This window comes from Macaca thibetana, chromosome 14 (genome assembly GCF_024542745.1).
Source record: "Macaca thibetana thibetana isolate TM-01 chromosome 14, ASM2454274v1, whole genome shotgun sequence".
In the NCBI taxonomy this organism is placed as follows: Eukaryota; Metazoa; Chordata; class Mammalia; order Primates; family Cercopithecidae; genus Macaca; species Macaca thibetana.
Genome location: NC_065591.1, coordinates 38,924,488 through 38,942,226, shown reverse-complemented (window position 1 = coordinate 38,942,226; position 17,739 = coordinate 38,924,488). Strand labels below are relative to the sequence as shown.

Here is a 17,739-nt window from a genome sequence, read left to right as displayed (position 1 = left end):
TAACATATCCTATAAAAATAGGTATCAGGGCTCCTTTTCATTTTTACTAATGAGAAAAGCTGTTAAAGATACCTTATTTTAACTTATATTTCTACGACTTCCAGAGAAAAAAAATTTTACCACTTTAAATTATTTATTTTTGATTAGAATTTGACAATGTTTTTAAAATGCTTTATTTCTTAAAAAATATTTCTTTCTATTTTATTTTTATCAATCAATGTACAATCAAGAGAGCAGAATGAGAACTATTTTAAGTATTGTAGAAGAAGGGCTTTAGAACTAAGAACTTACCCAGTTGTAAGATTCGTGAGACAATGAGAATCCAAAAGGGAAAGCACGAGGATCAGAGAAATGTCACGAACCAGCCCTTCTTAAACACTGGTGTGGCAGACAAATCAGAGCTTCCAGGGAATCTGGAGTGAGATTATGATGCAGTACTGATGGGACAGTCTATGGCCAAGCTATTGCCTCTCTATCTCCTGCTGGGCTGGAATTCCTATAGAGAAAAAGAGCTGGATACAGTGCTGGCAAGAACAAGTTCTGGCTACAATCTATCTTCATCTCTCATGTTACTAGTCTTAGTCTCCAATCACTCCTAAACAAAATGACCTTCAGAGTATAATGTCTGCTGCATCCCTTCAGCTTCCCAAGTCTTGTGCAAATTCTCTTTTGATTAGCTTTAACCTGAAACCACAAAGGGAAGGAGATTCTAGAGAACACAGTTATAGTTTAGCAAAGCTGACACATAACAGATATGACAAAGCACACAACCAGTTTTCATAAATGTCCAGAATCTACAAAGGTGTTGTAGACTCTTAAAAACTTCTGTTAAATGAAGTAAACAGAATGTAGAAAGTAATCTAGATCTTTGTTTACTTTTTACTATACTCTTTTTTAAAATTTAGATGTATATATTGTTTCCCATTGTATTTGTAATTTATTAATTTCTTAGTTGTCTAATAGTTTACTTTTATATTAAGTGCTATATGGTTTGGTGCACAAATATATATGGTGTTATATCTTATTTATAAATTACACTCATACCTTTACATCATGTTTCTGTTTCACATTTTAGTTCTTCTAATATGAAAATTTACCTTGATTGGTACTAACATTACCAGTCCTGATTACTGTTTTGTTTGCATTTACCTGGAATCACTTTGCCCACTGCTTTATTACCTTGCCTTAAATATTTTTATTTCTTCCAATGTGCATATCTTGATTTGATCTAATTTAGCTCTTTGTATTTTAGTAGCAAACAAAGCATCTGTTTATATTTTGAGTAGTGGCTGATATGTTTGATTGTATTCATTCCGTCTTGTTTGACACTTTTTACTTCTTTCCCATTGATGACCACATGTTTTCCCTTTCCTTATTGTTCCTGGTTTGATCAAGATGCAATGTATTTCATTTGTTTTCTCCTAGGACAATGTACTGTTCTTTTCTCATTCATTACATAACACTTTTATTTTCTTTGTTCTCATAATCAAATGATTTAAATAAAACTATTTTGTCATCAAGATGCATGCTTCTATTTCCCTCCTACTTGATCCCTCCCCAATAAAAGGAAATCTTAAGAGTATTTTCACTCTTTACTTTTTCTTTCTTATCCCTCATCCCCTTGACAGACTTCTGTAACATTTTTACATCCCCTACTCCCAACCACCTGGATTTGTGGAGAGAATTGACAACAAACAGGAATTTATTTAACAGTGTTTCCTTTCTTTTCAGTATCTTTTTTGGCTCTTATATTAAGTTCCCTGGAAAGTGTAATATTATTCCCTTGCACTTAGATAAATAAATAGATACAATTTTGATATGAGTATATTTTACTCAGAAATCTTGGAGTCTGTCTTCTGATGTGTTTTTTGACTAGATTTTTTTCTCATCTATTTTAATAAAACAAGTTCTACAAGCTATATATTCCTCAAATTATTACAAATTCTCAAATGTCTTCCTACACTCGAGAATAAATTATGTCTCGTCTAGCCACGTGATTTGGGATGTTTTCATCTTTTATCAGCAATCTAAAGAAGCTATTCTAGCCTCCAGCATGGCAAATAAGAAGTCTGATGTCAATCTCCTTCCTGTTTCCCTTCATCAATATTTTATTAGTTTCACTTGCAGTCCTATAAAATTCCTTAGTGATCAGGAATTTTACAAGATATGTCAGGATTAGTGTCTAATTTCTTAACCTTCTAGTCTATGTTCAAAGAAGCTTTATCTTTATTTCTGAGATTGTTTAATTATTGCTACACTTGCAGTGTTTATTCTTCTTGCTTTTCATAGCATTTTCATTACTCCTACAACAGTGTTCACGGTTCCATTCCTCAAGCTTTTTTATATTTCATCCTATCATTTCCTCTTATACTGTTATTTGGCTGTGTGATGATTCTTACCTTTGATATTCTAGATCACTAATTTGGTTCTAACTATGAATCTTTCCTTCAGTTTATATACCACATTTTTTTAGCTTAAAAACCATGGTATTTAGCTCCAGAAAATCTTCTTATTACTTGCACTTGAATATAATTGAAGATCTGGTTTTTTATTAATATACTTCTTTTTAAGAACAATTTTAAATTTATAAAAACATTGAGTGTATACTACAGAGAATTCTCATATACCCCTCCCCCTGCACAATTTCCTTTCTTATTAACATCTTAATATTTGTATGTTTGTTACAGCTGATGAACCAGTATACATACATTATCGGTCACGTATATTATAGTATACTCCTCTAATAGTATTCCTTATGCTTAGAAAGGAATTATCAGTTTTGGGGAGGTACACAGAAAGAATGTGCCATTTTCACAGCATATGAAAGGTACATATTATCAATTAGATTTATGGCCATTGATGTTGACTTTAGTTACCTGGCTGAAGTAATGTTTATCAGGTTTCTCTACTGTAAAGGTAGTGTTCTTTCTCTTTTCCATACCGTACTCATAGGAGGGAAGTCACTGTACCCAGCTCACACTAAGGAATAGGGAGTCATGCTTCTCCTCTTTTAGGGTAGAGTGATTACATCACTTATTTGGAATTGTTCTGCAAGGAACATTTGTCTTTTCTTCCCCATTTGTTTAGTCAATTACTTATGTCATTGTGAACTTCATGGATACATATTTTAGACTTCAGGTTATGATACAATATTACTTCATTTATTTTGGTGCCCAAATTTTCTCATCTGTGACCACTGAGACCTCTTTCCATTGGTTTCTGTGACCACTTTGACTGCCTTCATCAATGTCTCTGTGTGTGTTTTTTTTTTTTTTTTGAGGCGGAGTCTCGCTCTGTCGCCCAGGCTGGAGTGCAGTGGCGCGATCTCCGCTTACTGCAAGCTCCGCCTCCCGGGTTCCCGCCATTCTCCTGCCTCGGCCTCCCGAGTAGCTGGGACTACAGGCGCCGCCACCACGCCCGGCTAATTTTTTTGTATTTTTAGTGGAGACGGGGTTTCATTGTGTTAGCCAGGATGGTCTCGATCTCCTGACCTCGTGATCCGCCCGTCTCGGCCTCCCAAAGTGCTGGGATTACAGGCTTGAGCCACCGCGCCCGGCCCTCTGTGTGTGTTTTTAATCACTTTCTTACTTTCTGGGATTTCAAGATGCTCAAGGCTCAACTGGTATATCCCCTGCCCTAGACCTGAAATCAGCTATTTATCCAAAAAACCCTGGGCCCTTTTACTAGAGAAAGGTATCAGAAACCAAAATATGGGGTGTGAGGTGCTATTAGAGTCTTGTTTCTTTTAGGTTATCTTGAGTACAATTTTAAAAACTATTTAAGGATGAATATCTGTTTTGGCAGTTTTGTTTTACTGTGTATACATTTTGCTCTGTCTGATTTCCCTATTTCTGACCACTGGAATCCTTTGGATGGATTTCCCCCCAGACTTACTGGGATTGTGGGCTTACTGTGGTTGAATATTAAATGACTGAATAAACTGCTTGGGGTGGGTGAATGTAAAGGAGCATCTTTTCTTATGGGTCTGTCATTCAGTAGACATTGGTCCTTGCTGAAGAACCTATATTAAGGCCGGGCACAGTGGCTCAAGCCTGTAATCCCAGCACTTTGGGAGGCCGAGATGGGCAGATCACAAGGTCAGGAGATTGAGACCATCCTGGCTAACATGGTGAAACCCCCTCTCTACTAAAAAACACAAAAAACTAGCCAGGTGAGGTGGTAGGCGCCTGTAGTCCCAGCTACTAGGGAGGCTGAGGCAGGAGAATGGTGTCAACCCGGGAGGCGGAACTTGCAGTGAGCTGAGATCCGGCCACTGCAGTCCAGCCTGGGTGACAGAGCGAGACTCCATCTCAAAAAAAAAAAAAAGAACCTATATTAACTATTTCAAAATGCATGGGCTTCCTGTGCTCTCCTAGCGTCAGAGGAAGTACAGACTCAATGTGCCTGCAGAACCAACACTTGAATACCAGAGAATCAAGAATAGAAGAAAATAACTTCCAGAATTATGGAGTAAGGACCTAAAACAATTTCTCTTCCATTAAAGCAAAGAAAATACTGGCAAAAACTGACAAATTAATTCTTAGAATTCTGGAAGTCAATCCAAAGCTTTCAACAATTCAATGTGTTTATTTAGAAAAAAAAAGCTGAATTGTGGTAAGAACAGTACCCTTTGTGGCATTTTAATTTCCCATATTCCCACCTCCGTCTTACCAACTCTGTGATACTCTTGAAAACCAGTAGACTTACAAACACAGTAGCTGTGAAAACCAGCTGCCTAGCAGCACGTGCTCCCTCTCCAGAGAAATGTCATTATTTGACCTATCTGTTAAAGCCACATTCACAAGGTTTATGTTTATCTGATCTGACTCAGAGCTTGGTAGATAAGAAAAACCCTATCTTAAGAGTATTTGTCAAAAACAATCAGAGGCAATATTTAATATCGCAGCTGACTGAGGGGGCAACAGCAGTTGAGGTAAATAAGAGGCTGACCGAAAAATGTAAAAGAAAAATCTGGCAATGAGCTATTCATAGGGAACTTTGAAAAGTTTTGACATATTTTTGGATATCTAAATAAGCACATATGTTTGTGGAGCCAGGCATATGCCCAGAAAAGACCCTATCTCTCACCTCAGCTGACCCTGAGACTGTGCAAGCCGGAAGTGAAGGTGTAGGCAAAGTTGTACACTGCCTGCCAGGTGTACCCCAGAATACACACTGAGACCCTCAGTAAGAAGTAGAAGATTTAATCGTATCACAACATTTAAGGAAATCTCTATCAAATTAGCTGACTACTAAGAAATTGAAAGACATGCCAATGACTGGACAACACAAAGCATATACACTTTTAAAAATGAGCCCAAGCCAAAATTCATTATTAAATAAACACTCATCAACCAAGGCAACAACCAAAATCTGTACTAGCCAATGTTTTCTACAGAAACTGAACCAATTAGATGTATGTACAGAGAACACTTTATTTTAAGGAATTGACTCACATGGGGGCTGGTAAGCCAAAATTTTGCAGTGCCAGCCAGTAGGCTGGGAACCCAAGAGCTGATGTTTCAAACTTGAGTCCAAAGGCAGTCTGGAGACATGTAACAACAAAAATACACAAACTACTTATATCACTGTTAGGTACTCCTAATCAAGTCTTTATATGAGGCAAGTTTCTGGGTGATAATGTATTAAATACCTTAAAAAATATTTTAGTGAAATGAATAGATATAATTAAATTGATTGGTTGCTCCTGATTGCACTGAACCAGTGGGAAAGGAAAAGGATGAGCTCAAGGATTCAATTTCTTGGTGACAAAATCCGATTTGGGAACCGGAAAATGTAGTCACTAGAGTTAAAATGCAAACTTCCCTGAAAGGGACCATATACAAACCCTTGTTTTTATTGTGCAAAATGTAATACTATAAAATTTTTTCCAAATGTTCCACCATTGTTTTACAATAAAACACCATGAATTTGGAAGACTTGACGCTTCAAACACTTAGGGCTTATGTCACCATTTGCTATCTATTCGTAATGTAATTACAAAGATGTGCAGGGTATTTTTTTTGGCATAAAGCTTTCAATGACTAAAAATATATATCCTAGCTGAATTTTGCACATAGATTTCAGTATATATTTGTTAACTATACTGAAAAGAAAATACACAGCTTTCTCCTGTTGCTTAGAGGAATTACAGAAACGAAGTAAGAATAATTTTATTTGATATAAAATATGTTTTACTGAATATTTTCTAAGGCATCATTATATGATTGACTATTCAGTGATGTTAAATATGGATTATTTAGATTTACTTCAATGAATCTAAAGACTGTAGTTGGCAGATTAATTATTGATACATAAATGGTTTCAAGTCATCAATATTTATTTTCATAAGTAAATTAAATACTTCAAAAATCTTCTCATCCTAAGACTTTTGTTTTGTCAAACTATTTGTCTCTTCATTATATCACAATGTTTGATTTCAAATCCCATTCAAGTTCAGATTGCTACAAAGCTTCTATTTGTATATTTGGATCAATGAGGATTTCCTTTACTATTTTCACTATTTTCCTTTAGAGGAGAAAAAGGAATAACCCCTGGTCAAACCAGCCATAAAGATGATATTTCTGAAGCCAGAGTGCATGGAATAACCTTTAGAGAACATCTAATTCATCAGTATCATTACAGATTAGAGACCTAGATCCAAGGAGGCAAACTTATTTTCCCACAGTTAGACAGCATGCTAGGACACAGAGTTTATGATCTAGAATCCCAAAGCAATGCACTCTTTCCACATATCTCTGCTAAGTCAAGAAGAGACCCTCCATGACCAAATGCTGATTTTTTTTCAATTTCAAATCTATGTTATTATTGGATTAAAATGGCATATAAAACCATTTTCTATCAAGTAATTTAAACATAGCTATCATTTTTCCCTTTTTACATTTATTTTTATAACATAAATAATGCACATTTGATGGTTAGAATGACCACATAACTTACTGTCCAAACCAGCACGCTTTTTAAAAGTTTGAGGCTATTAATAATTACACTGAGATAAAAGGCAACCCAGAACATAAAGCCACTCTATGAATGAATGGACAATAAAATTAAGATATCAGTAAGCAAAATGAAAAAATAAACCCATTCACTCCATCTCCTCCATCTAGGCTTAGCTATATTTTGAATTTTATCATTATGGATATATCTATGCACATATTTTTTTGCCAAAAGGATCAATATTGTTTTGCAGTGTGTTTTTATCAATAAATGATGTGTTAGAATCATTTTTCTCAGTAAATAAATATTCATGCACACTTAATGTTTGAATAAATATTCAGCACACTTAATGTTTGAATGATTGCTTAGCATTGTGTTGTTACTCTTATAACTGGCCTAGTCATATTCAAATAGAGACCACACTGCTCACTCAATTAGTCACCCTTGCCTCTGGGGGTCAAGCATATACTATCTCTGGAAAGTAAATATATAACTACAAAGGTTACCTCCATTTCCATCTTTCTACAAACAAACACCTAAACAACCAAAAAGACACAGGCCAAGACCAGTCAGGCAAAGGCCAAGCTATCAGAAGATACATCAGCAACAAGTAACCAGTTCAATCACACCCAGGATACTTGCTGAGTATCAGCTTTGTTCAAAAGCATGGCAGTTCACCAAAAATAAAGTAAAGTTGTTGATATGACCAGAGTATCAGTTTAAGAGCCTATAAATTTGGGCAGAACCTGGCAAATAAATCAACGATTATTACGTTCTTACATTTTCAAACCAGTACAGCAAAATGAGTCTTTATGAAATTATCTGCCTAGAAGAAATAAAGTCATGAAGCAAATCTACAGACATATATGTAAATTTCAAAGGGCAATTAGCGCACTGAAATTTGTTTGAATGTCTTATTACTAGATTATTTTCACAAATAATAAAGAGTAGTTGAGGATTATGGAAAGCCATTTATTCAGCAAATATTTATTTGGTCAGTTTTTATGTGTCAGTCATTTTTAGGCACCATGGCAAATAGAAAAGTGAGTCAACCTGAAGTCTATTTTAAAAGATTTCTTCTTGATGGGTAGAAAAGTATGTGCCTACTTTGAAAATCATACATGTAAATGCATGGTAGAAACATTATAAAAATGCAATTAAATGATGTTATTCATGCTTGATGGAAATTGGAGAAGGCTAAATCTACATCTAACTGGGTCTAACTGGCTGTGTACTCAGTAGATGTGGATAAAATATATCTTCATACAAGAAATGTCATTGCTCCTCGAAGGAGTTTTAGGACAATCATTCCCAGTGGAGAAAACAGCAGCAGCAGCAAAAGCAGACCAACAAAGAAGAAAGCAATACAGGATTAAAAGAGTTTGTAAAAGAGCCTTTGAAACAATATTGGAAAGTGCTGCAAGGAAATATGGAGCTCCTCGAATGGTAAGGTAGTGAACATGGACTTGATGATTTTTGCTTAAATAAATTATGCTTATTTTTAATAACATGATTGAGGTATAATTGATATACAAAGAACTGCACATATTTAATGTCCTATGAGCTTGAACATGTGCAAACACCTGTCATGCTATCACTACAATCCAGGCAACAGACATATCCAAAGAATGTATGGGACAAGGTAGCTGATGACAGATTAAACAACACGGATTTAATCCTATAGGCAACTTGAAATAATTATTAAGATTTTCAGCAGGGGTCTAAGATATGAACTGCTGTTTAACCCATCATCACCTCCTTTGTCCCGCACATCTCCCTTCTCTTGATGCTGTCTTCTCACACAAATCATTTTGTGTTCCTGTCTCTTTAAAATGCCATGTGCTCCACGCACTTGAGAATTATTATTATTTTAATTCTGTTTTGTAAGACTTCTTAAGGCTGGACTCAGAGAAGGTTGAGGTTGCTGATCTTCCTCCATGACTTTATCTTAGACACATCCATCAGTAGTACCACTTCTGAATGCTACTCGGAGCATACAGCCTGGATATCAGCAGGATGAATCTACTTAATTCTGCTGTTATACTGTCACATGTGGCCAGAAACCACAGGCTTTTAGGGAGAAAATTGTTAAATTTCACTCCATTTTTCCTTTTATGATAGTATATGAGTTTTTTTTTACAGAGCTGGTTTGTGTCTTTAATATATGGAGAGAAACTAGAAGCAGGAAAGTACTGCTTTTCCATTTCTGTTACCATTTAGGCAATGAGAAGTATCATTCACAATTCCAATTTTAATTAAGGCGGTGATTCATGACCCAAAGAGGCAGAAACAGGACTCTCTCGGTCCCTTTGACAGAGCACAATACAGAGAAACTCACAATTGACTGAGCTGAGGGACCTGTTTTGAAATTCAAAGGAATAAAAAGCTTCCCGGTGATGTAAAGATCAGAGTTTCTTACCTCTCTGGGGAGCAAATGTTAGCAGGGGGGCTGCAAAGTTAATTACTTAAGGAGGACAGGAGACAGGTTGTGAATTGTGGGGAGCAAGAGCAGCAGAAACATGAAGGGGAATAAAACCCTAGGTCCCAACAGAAAAAAGAGAAAAACTGAAGTTGTAGCAAGACAGGTACATGGGTAGGGGGGTTGAAGATATATGTATGTAGTAAGGATAAAATCAACACATATCATTGATAGAAAGTATGAAAATCATAAAAATATATGAAAGTATAAAAAATATTACCCTTAACTCAACTTGCAAGCATGATTACTCCGGACATTTTCACATGTTTATTTCTAGGCTTTTTTTTTTTTTTTTTTTTCTACTTTGGAAAACAGAGTTAAGACTATACGGTGTACTATATATTAATCATGCCCCCTCATAAAACATTATATAAAATACACATTTTGCATGTCATTAAAATTTGGAGAAAAATATTTGAAACTAAAAATAGTAGGAAAAAGCAAACCAACATAGTTCATAGTTAGCTTAGCTTTCCTTAATAAGGCTATTTGCTATCCATTCTTAAACTTTCCACAATGGAGATGTCAGTCTATCAAAATGCTTCCTTTTACCACATCACAGAATTATTTTGAGTTAAAAAAGAGGGCTTTTGCTCAAACTCCTCTTTCTACACTTCCAAAACGTACTTTCTTTCTTTACACACACACACACACACACACACACAGAGGAATCTTTTTCTTCTCTTTGCACTGTCTTCCCATAAAGCAGATGGTGCTTCAAATTTCCTCGGCCCCTCACAAAGCTGTTCCTCTAGCAACCTCCCCTAAAAGACTGATTTTAAAACAAGCAAAGATGTTCTTTGAATCCCCTGCTAGTCAATCTGGCAGTCCAACCTAAAATGTTTCTAATTTTAAGAAAAGTAATTAACTTTACGACAAGATAGTTTAATCATAGCTGCAGCAAGGAGGTTAGGGTGCAAGGGTGTTAGAAATAATAATAAACATTCTTTCCTTGGGAAAAAATCCAATGAGGTTCAAAATCTCAACTCATTTCTAGTTCTGGCAGATACATATTTGCCTCCTGCTGGGTTTTGGATCAGGGAGTAGGTTGGAGAATCAGAGATCAACAGAAAAAGATCTTAGGAAGGTAAAGGTGATACCTGTATCTGGAAGTATGGAGTAGAGGGACTTTAATTCTTTTTGTTTGTTTGTTTTGGATGGAGTCTCCAGCTGTTGCCCAGGCTGGAGTGCAGTGGTGCAATCTCGGCTCACTGCAAGCTCCACCTCCCAGGTTCAAACCATTCTCCTGCCTCAGCCTCTGGAGTAGCTGGGGCTACAGGCGCCTGCCAGCATGCCTGGCAAGGGGACTTTAATTCTTTTAACTAGTCCTGCTGACCAGGGATTGAATTAAAGTTTAAATTTCAAAAATATTTGTGATTATAAAACCGGTGATTTAAAAGGGTTTTAAAAATTTAAATGAGATCTACAGGGGTCATAATTATAACAGTGACTAGTATGTATTGGGTGTTAGTTTTCTGCCATTCTTAAATTCATTGTCTAATCCTCACCTAGGAGAACTGGGTTGCGTTAGAATCAATGAGTTGGTTCACATCAGAATGATCTGTAAGTTGAGTTCTATCAGAATTTTATCTCTGTATGAACAAAATTAAAAAAAATCCTCAAGCAAGACATTTATTCTTCTTGGTTTCAGTGCCCTCATCTATACAATATCTGTATTAAAAGCCCTTGTGGAGATAGTCTCTGAGCTCTGTTTTAGATCTTCATTTGGAAGTGAACTCACACTGAGTCCATTGTCTGTAACCAAGTATTTCTTCAATGCCTGCATACTGAGCTCTTACTGAATGCTCAGCATTTCTTTCTGGAAAGACCATTATGATACATTAAAGAACGTAGCACATTGTTTGCTATTCCTCCCACTGAGAGTAGAATCCAATTTCGCTCTTTTTGCTTCAGATGACTTTAGGACCAGTTACTGAACAATCAAGAGAGACTCTGAGAGATAACCGCCTGACTGAACCTAGCCAACCTGTAAAATCCATAAGTAATAGTAATAAATTGCAGTTTACAGGTTAGTTTCAGGGTGGTTTGCTATGCATCCATACATCATTGGGGCATCTGCTTGTTCAAAGCTATATTCCCCTCACTCTTTTGTATCATGCACCACAGGTGAATCAAACAGTATACAATAATAGCTCAATATTTTTGAGGTATCGAATGTTTGGAAATTTCTGCATATTTTTCATCTGCTTTTATTTGGATTATTCACCTGATTCTGAGTTGATCCCATAAAACTTCGAAACTCAGGAAGCAATGGACTCTTGCGATGTGTCTGTTCAATAACATCCTACATCTTCCAGGAAGAACTTAGGGCTTTGAATCAGGGAGCAGGGATAGATGGAGGAAAGGAGATCCTACTGAAAAATGTGTTCAGCTAGCTCCTGGTCACATTTTGGCCACTGCAGTTTGGCCTTTCAAAAGTTACTTCACTTATAAGTGGGAGCTGAATGATGACAACACATGGACACAATGGGGAAACAACACACACTGGGGCCTGTTGGAGGGGGAGGGAGAGCATTAAAAAGAATAGCTACTGGACGCTGGGCTTAATACCTGGGTGATGGGGTGATCTGTGCAGCAAACCACCGTGACACACGTTTACCTGTGTAACAAACCTGCACATCCTGCACATGTACCCCGGAACTTAAAAAAAATTGGTGAAGTAAATAAATAAATAATACAATAAAATTTCTCAAACTAAACAAAGAGAGTTACTTCACTTCTTTGGATATCAGGTGCCTTCTCTTTCAAATAAGGTGTTGATTTATGTGGTCTTGAGAACTCTTTGTTGCTCTGATCTTAAGTTTCTTTTTATAATATTAGAATCATATTTTACCTACATTATAGGGCTTTATGAAGATTAAATCGAGCATCGTGGGTAGTGTTTTTCCAGCCCCTGTGACTAAGTAGGTAATAAATGGTCCTCAATCATGATCATCATCATAGATAATTCAAGGCCTGAATGGCAGAAGCAGAAGAGGAACACTCAAGTGAAAAGTGCTAGACACAGAACACAGCTTACCTAATTAAACACGCTGCTGGCTAAGCTGGGGTGGCTTTCTGCCCCCGCTACTTAAGAGAGAAAAATAGAAACGTCTCTGCATCTGCCACTGCATACCCTCTCAGAGCACAGACCAACTTTGCCCTTCCTTAAAAGTCCCAGGGTTTACCTACCAACTTTTAGGAAATAAATAACCAGCCTCAAAGCTTGATAAAGAGGGCATCAGTAGCAGCTCTAGAGGTTTGCTCTGATTTATATCTCATCCTCCAGTAAAGTCCTCTGCTCCCACTCCTAGCCAACCCCACTCAACGCCCACCCTCACTGCGGCACTGGACGCGCGGGGGATGCGGGGTTATTCCCCGAGTAGCCGCTAAGGGGAGCCGGACGCTAGACCGCCCTCCCGCGTTCCCATGGCAACGACACCGGCGGGCGCGTAGCCCGGGGAGCGAAGTGCCGGCTAAAGCAGGTGTCGGATTGCAGCGCGCTCGCCGAGGCTCCGGACCTTGGAGCCTCTGAGTCTGACTACTGTTCCTCCGCCTCCCTCTCGGGCAGCTCCCTAAGCCGGCTGGGACGCGCAGAGTGAAAATGGTCCACCATTCAGGCTCCATTCAGTCTTTTAAACAGCAGAAAGGTCAGTTGGAATCTTGCTCCCCTCTCCCTGCGGGCGTCACTTCCCCCTCTGCATGCCCTTGCAGTTGTGTAGGAGCATCCTTTGCAGGCTTATGCGACACAGAGGTGGGGAACTCTGTGAAGTTCAAAAAAAAAAAAAAAAAAAAAAAAATTAAATACCTCTTCACTCTGCATTCTAGATGAGTGATTTTCTGAGCCTCCGCACAGTGCCTGGGAGTAGCGGAATTCGTCATTTCAGGACTTGACTTAATGTATATCTCTGTGAAGATTGTTTCAATGCACTGCAGTAAACCCCGCTTAGTAGGGATTGTCCAAATAGCTCATTAGAGCTCTGAGGGGTGAGGACAGAAATGTTCAACAGTATTTGCCGTCTTCTGTGGTTCAAATGTTGAGTAATCTTCACAAAAGTGTGTCTACTCCTTGAGACGCATTTACACAATCATAAGATAAATGAATTCTTGGGAGAGTTCCAGAGCTGGCCTGTTGCAGTTAAAGGGGCTCTGTCACTTCCTTGGGAAAATTTATTGTTTGCCCATGTTCCATGCTTGATTCTGGGTTTCAAGTTCTTGATGTTAGATTTCTCTTCTAGGGGCTTCGTATTATGTCTTTTAGCTTCTCCCTCAAGTTTCTTGCTGGGCATAGTGACAAGAATCTGTATGTTCAAGTTATCCTCACTCTTTGATCTTTGTTTCTTAATTTGGTTTAAAAGGCTTTTTACGGAGCATTTTTATTTTGAGGCACATTCACGGTTTTTGGAGTTTTATTATCCAGAAGCAATAACTAACACAATTGCAACTTTGCTGAATTAATAATGACAATAATAATACAGTTAACCATAGAGTGCCTAAGATGTGTGGATTCTGGAATGCTGAATTTGTTCATTCAAAGTAAATATTTACTTAAATATTCTCATCTCCCACCCTCCAGATATTATTTGTATTTCTTTCGTCGACAGTTGTTTTTTTGTAGGGCTTTTTTTTTTTTTTGAGATAGATTCTCGCTCTGTCGCCCACTCTGGAGTGCAGTGGCAGGATCTCTGCTCACTGCAAGCTCCTCCTCCCAGGTTCACACTATTCTCCTGCCTCAGCCTCCTGAGTAGCTGGGACTACAGGCGCCCGCCACCACGCCGGGCTAATTTTTTTTTTGTATTTTTAGTAGAGACTGGGTTTCACAGTGTTAGCCAGGATGGTCTCGATTCCCTGATCTCGTGATCCGCCCGCCTCGGCCTCTCAAAGTGCTGGGATTACAGGCGTGAGCCACCACGCCTGGCCCTTGATTTTTTTTTTTTTTTTTAAACAAAAACTAGATTAGCACACAAGAAATAATTTCGAAGGGATTCCTGCATAAGACAGAATATGGGACTGACTGAGTTTCCAGAACCATTATTGTGTACTCAGTTCAAGCCCAAGTTCTCTAGGATGTTTCAAACATATGTTGAAATTGGGAGTGATGTGTGAGACTGTGGGGGTAGACAAAAATTTCAGCTAGTATGCACTTCTACTTCAACTCTAAACGTTTCAAAGAAAGTTAAACTGCTTCAAGAAGTTGTGTTCTCTTTCATCATGGTTTTAAACATATATAAACTTTTAGAATGAAGACAAAGATGGTAGGAACTTTGCAACGGCCTCACAGAATGAGTACCTCCTCTGATGCATTGGCTATGGGTGACTCATTTCTGGGATCTGGAAGCTTCAAATGACCCCCACAACAATGTATTATGTATGGATACATGTTGTGCTTTTAAGAAGGAAATAATTGCCAACTGTAGGACCGACTGTTATTGCTCAAAGTGAGTGATAAGAAATTGTGCAATTGCTGGCATTTCATATTGTTTCCTTTATGATGCATTATGAGCCATTTAGTTTCAAGTAAGTATAGTATTTACTGTTTGGCACAAAAGGCAACTTCAGCAAATGGATACAAATCTAGAGGAGGAGTACTCCAGTAGGAAGGAAGCAAGATTCATTTTAACTAAGTGGTTCTGGTTAATGGCTTCTTAATCCTGCATGGACATTAGGAAAAAAACAGACGAAATTGAGGATTAGCTATTTTTATTCTTCAGATAGGAAGAAGCAAAATAATTCTCTAGATGTTATCTGTCCCAGGAGGTATGCAACAGCAACAACAACAAAACATTCAGATGTGCTTTTCACCATAAAATTAACCTGGAAATTGCACATTAAAATGGAGAAAATTCTCTGGTGGAACTCTGTACTCCTAGGTTCTAAGCTTGCCTTTGTTACTAGCTGAGAAATCTTCAACAACGTGGTTCATTTCTTTGGACTTTGCTTCATATATAGGATGAACAGAATACATTCCTAATCCCTTTGGCCTTTTCTATCTCTCTTCCTCTCTTTAATGGGAGGGACAATTTGCATGTGAAGGCAGAGATGATTTCTTCCAGGACCAGATAAAGAGGAGAGCCTTGCTTTTAGTTTACTTTTACAAATTGATTTAGCTGAAAAATCCAGTTGATGGAATTTACTTTTGTTTTAATCTAGTGAGCTCAATGTCTCTTTTAAAAATTTTGATTTCAACTTTAAAATATCTAGATATATCCAGAAATCACCCTTATTATATTATTTTAAAAGGTTACACCCTTAATTGAAAAACAGACACACTCAATCAATAAACTCTACAAAAGGCATAGGGATTCTCCTTTATATTTGAGAGCTATGTATTAACCAATCCCCGATCAAAATTTGTTTTGATAGGTAAGTATAAGTATAGTATAAATAAGTATAGATGCCAGACTTGTTATCTGTGAAATGAAATACTGTATGTAAGTCTTAATTTATTCATTAATTTAATCTCTGGTCTTTGTTTTGAGCCCTGGATATTAATCCAATGCATTCTACTTATAGGTTCTGTCATTTAATATCAACTAAGCCACAGTTACTGCTTATGTGAAATGAAGATAATTTTATCTATCTTGCAGTGTTATAAGGTGTTTAGCAGTTTGTCTGACACACAGTTGGGGCTCAAAAAATTTAGTGATTTTTCTTACTAAAATTCATCCAGGCTCATTCATCTTTGGTTGGCTCTTTAGTAGTATATTGGACTCTTAGCAGTTCCCTTATAATTTCTTGCCTTTTTTTTTTTTTTCTTTTGCATCATGCAGCTTTATTACTTTGAGATTCATCTTAAGGAAAACAGTGGACTCCAGACCATCTACGGATGGTTCTTTAAAATAGTCTGGAGTTAACAATCACAAACTCTCCGCAATTCATATGTCCATCCCTCGGGAAAACTTCCAAAGCATTCCCATAGAAATTTTTAGGTTTGCAATTAACTTTATAATCTAAAATGTTTTTGCAAGAAATGGTATTTATTCACTCTCCACTCTTAAGTACCATGCTTTTGCTGCGTGTATGCCGGGGACTGTGCTTAGTAATAGCATTATTCGGTACTCTTTTGTTGGTGAATCTGGTGCTGCCAAACCCTCCTCCTTAAAGGAATTGGTACAATAGGGAGTCTGAGAGATTTGCTAAACACTTTTATGAGAATTGCAGACAACCCTGCACTTCTGCAGGAAAACGTTGACATTTTGTTTTTTGGCAGTGCCAGTTGTGTTTATGAAGAAGATATACACATATATTTTTGAACTTTAATCCACTGTAAATTTTAGATTATCTTATTAAGAGGCTTAATAGGTTAGGAAGTAAAAAGTGAGACATCTGTGCAGTGGTGGGGAGGGGGAGGCAGTCTGCTTATTTTTGATGTCCCAAGGGTAAATTGGAGTGTATTATGGTTATAGACAACCGAGAGTGTATGTTTGCTTTTGTCTTAGCACATCTTGTAAGAACACATTAGCTGACACATCAGCAGTTTTTTCTGGGGAAAGTCCAACTTTGCTTCCTAGCCTGGCTTTCTATGTTTTGCTTGATTTATGATGAACTCATGTGTCATACAAGGGTGGGCAAGAAAAGGACAATGATAGATCTGGCTTCTGGTGGCTTCTCCTTACCAGTACAGCTACCAAGACTTTTCATAGAACAATAGATCAAATCAAACACAGCCTGTCCAAAAAGACTTGGGCTTAATGGGATCAGCAAAGGCTGTTAAGTGATTCATCATTATCCTAAAGGACATTTGGTTAAACAGAGAGTGTTTTTAGTAATTCCGCAGAAATAAGCATTTACTACTCACACAACTCATTTAATAATATTTTACGCATATATGAGACTTACAGACCAAAGTATTTTCTTTCTCTTTTTCTCTAAATAAATTAGTTGCTATTGCAAGTGTACATCCATGAAGCCACTTGGCACAACTATCCTGCTTTGTGTCGAGTTCTGACTTCAGATTACTTAGAAGGACAATCCTGGGGAAAATATCTTGTTTCAGAATCTCTCATATCCACTGTTTTCATCTCCTTTTCTCCTAACTGACATCCTTAGAATCTAGAACCTCCCTATACCCTTATATTAGAGAAATAAGAAAAAAATCTGGAGCCATTTATACAGTGACAAAATTTCATTCACTCATTGTGCTAACTCTTCCTGGTATTTTCACAGTCTATTCTTTTATTTATGACTAAAGCTCAGGAGGCATTGTCTCTCATTAAAATAATTCTAAGTTGTATAGGAAAAATCACTGGGGGAGATATTTTAAGGTAAGGAGTTATACTTTTCTTAGGCTGGTACTGAATATC

At 37.3% G+C, this 17,739-nt stretch overlaps 1 protein-coding gene across 2 annotated transcripts in view; it reads left to right on the top strand.

Moving 5' to 3' along the window:
- The window catches only part of ANO3 (anoctamin 3), a 475,418-nt gene that overhangs the window by 129,232 nt on the left and 328,447 nt on the right, over nucleotides 1-17,739 (top strand). The window contains exon 1 of one of the 2 annotated variants that reach the window (XM_050755374.1): nucleotides 12,204-13,086. The exons of the other annotated variant lie outside the window; for it this stretch is intronic. Coding sequence (XP_050611331.1) covers nucleotides 13,041-13,086 — 46 coding nt within the window. The 5' untranslated portion in view covers nucleotides 12,204-13,040. Of the gene's footprint in view, nucleotides 1-12,203; nucleotides 13,087-17,739 lie in introns of those variants that run through there. 2 annotated transcript variants of the gene reach the window in all.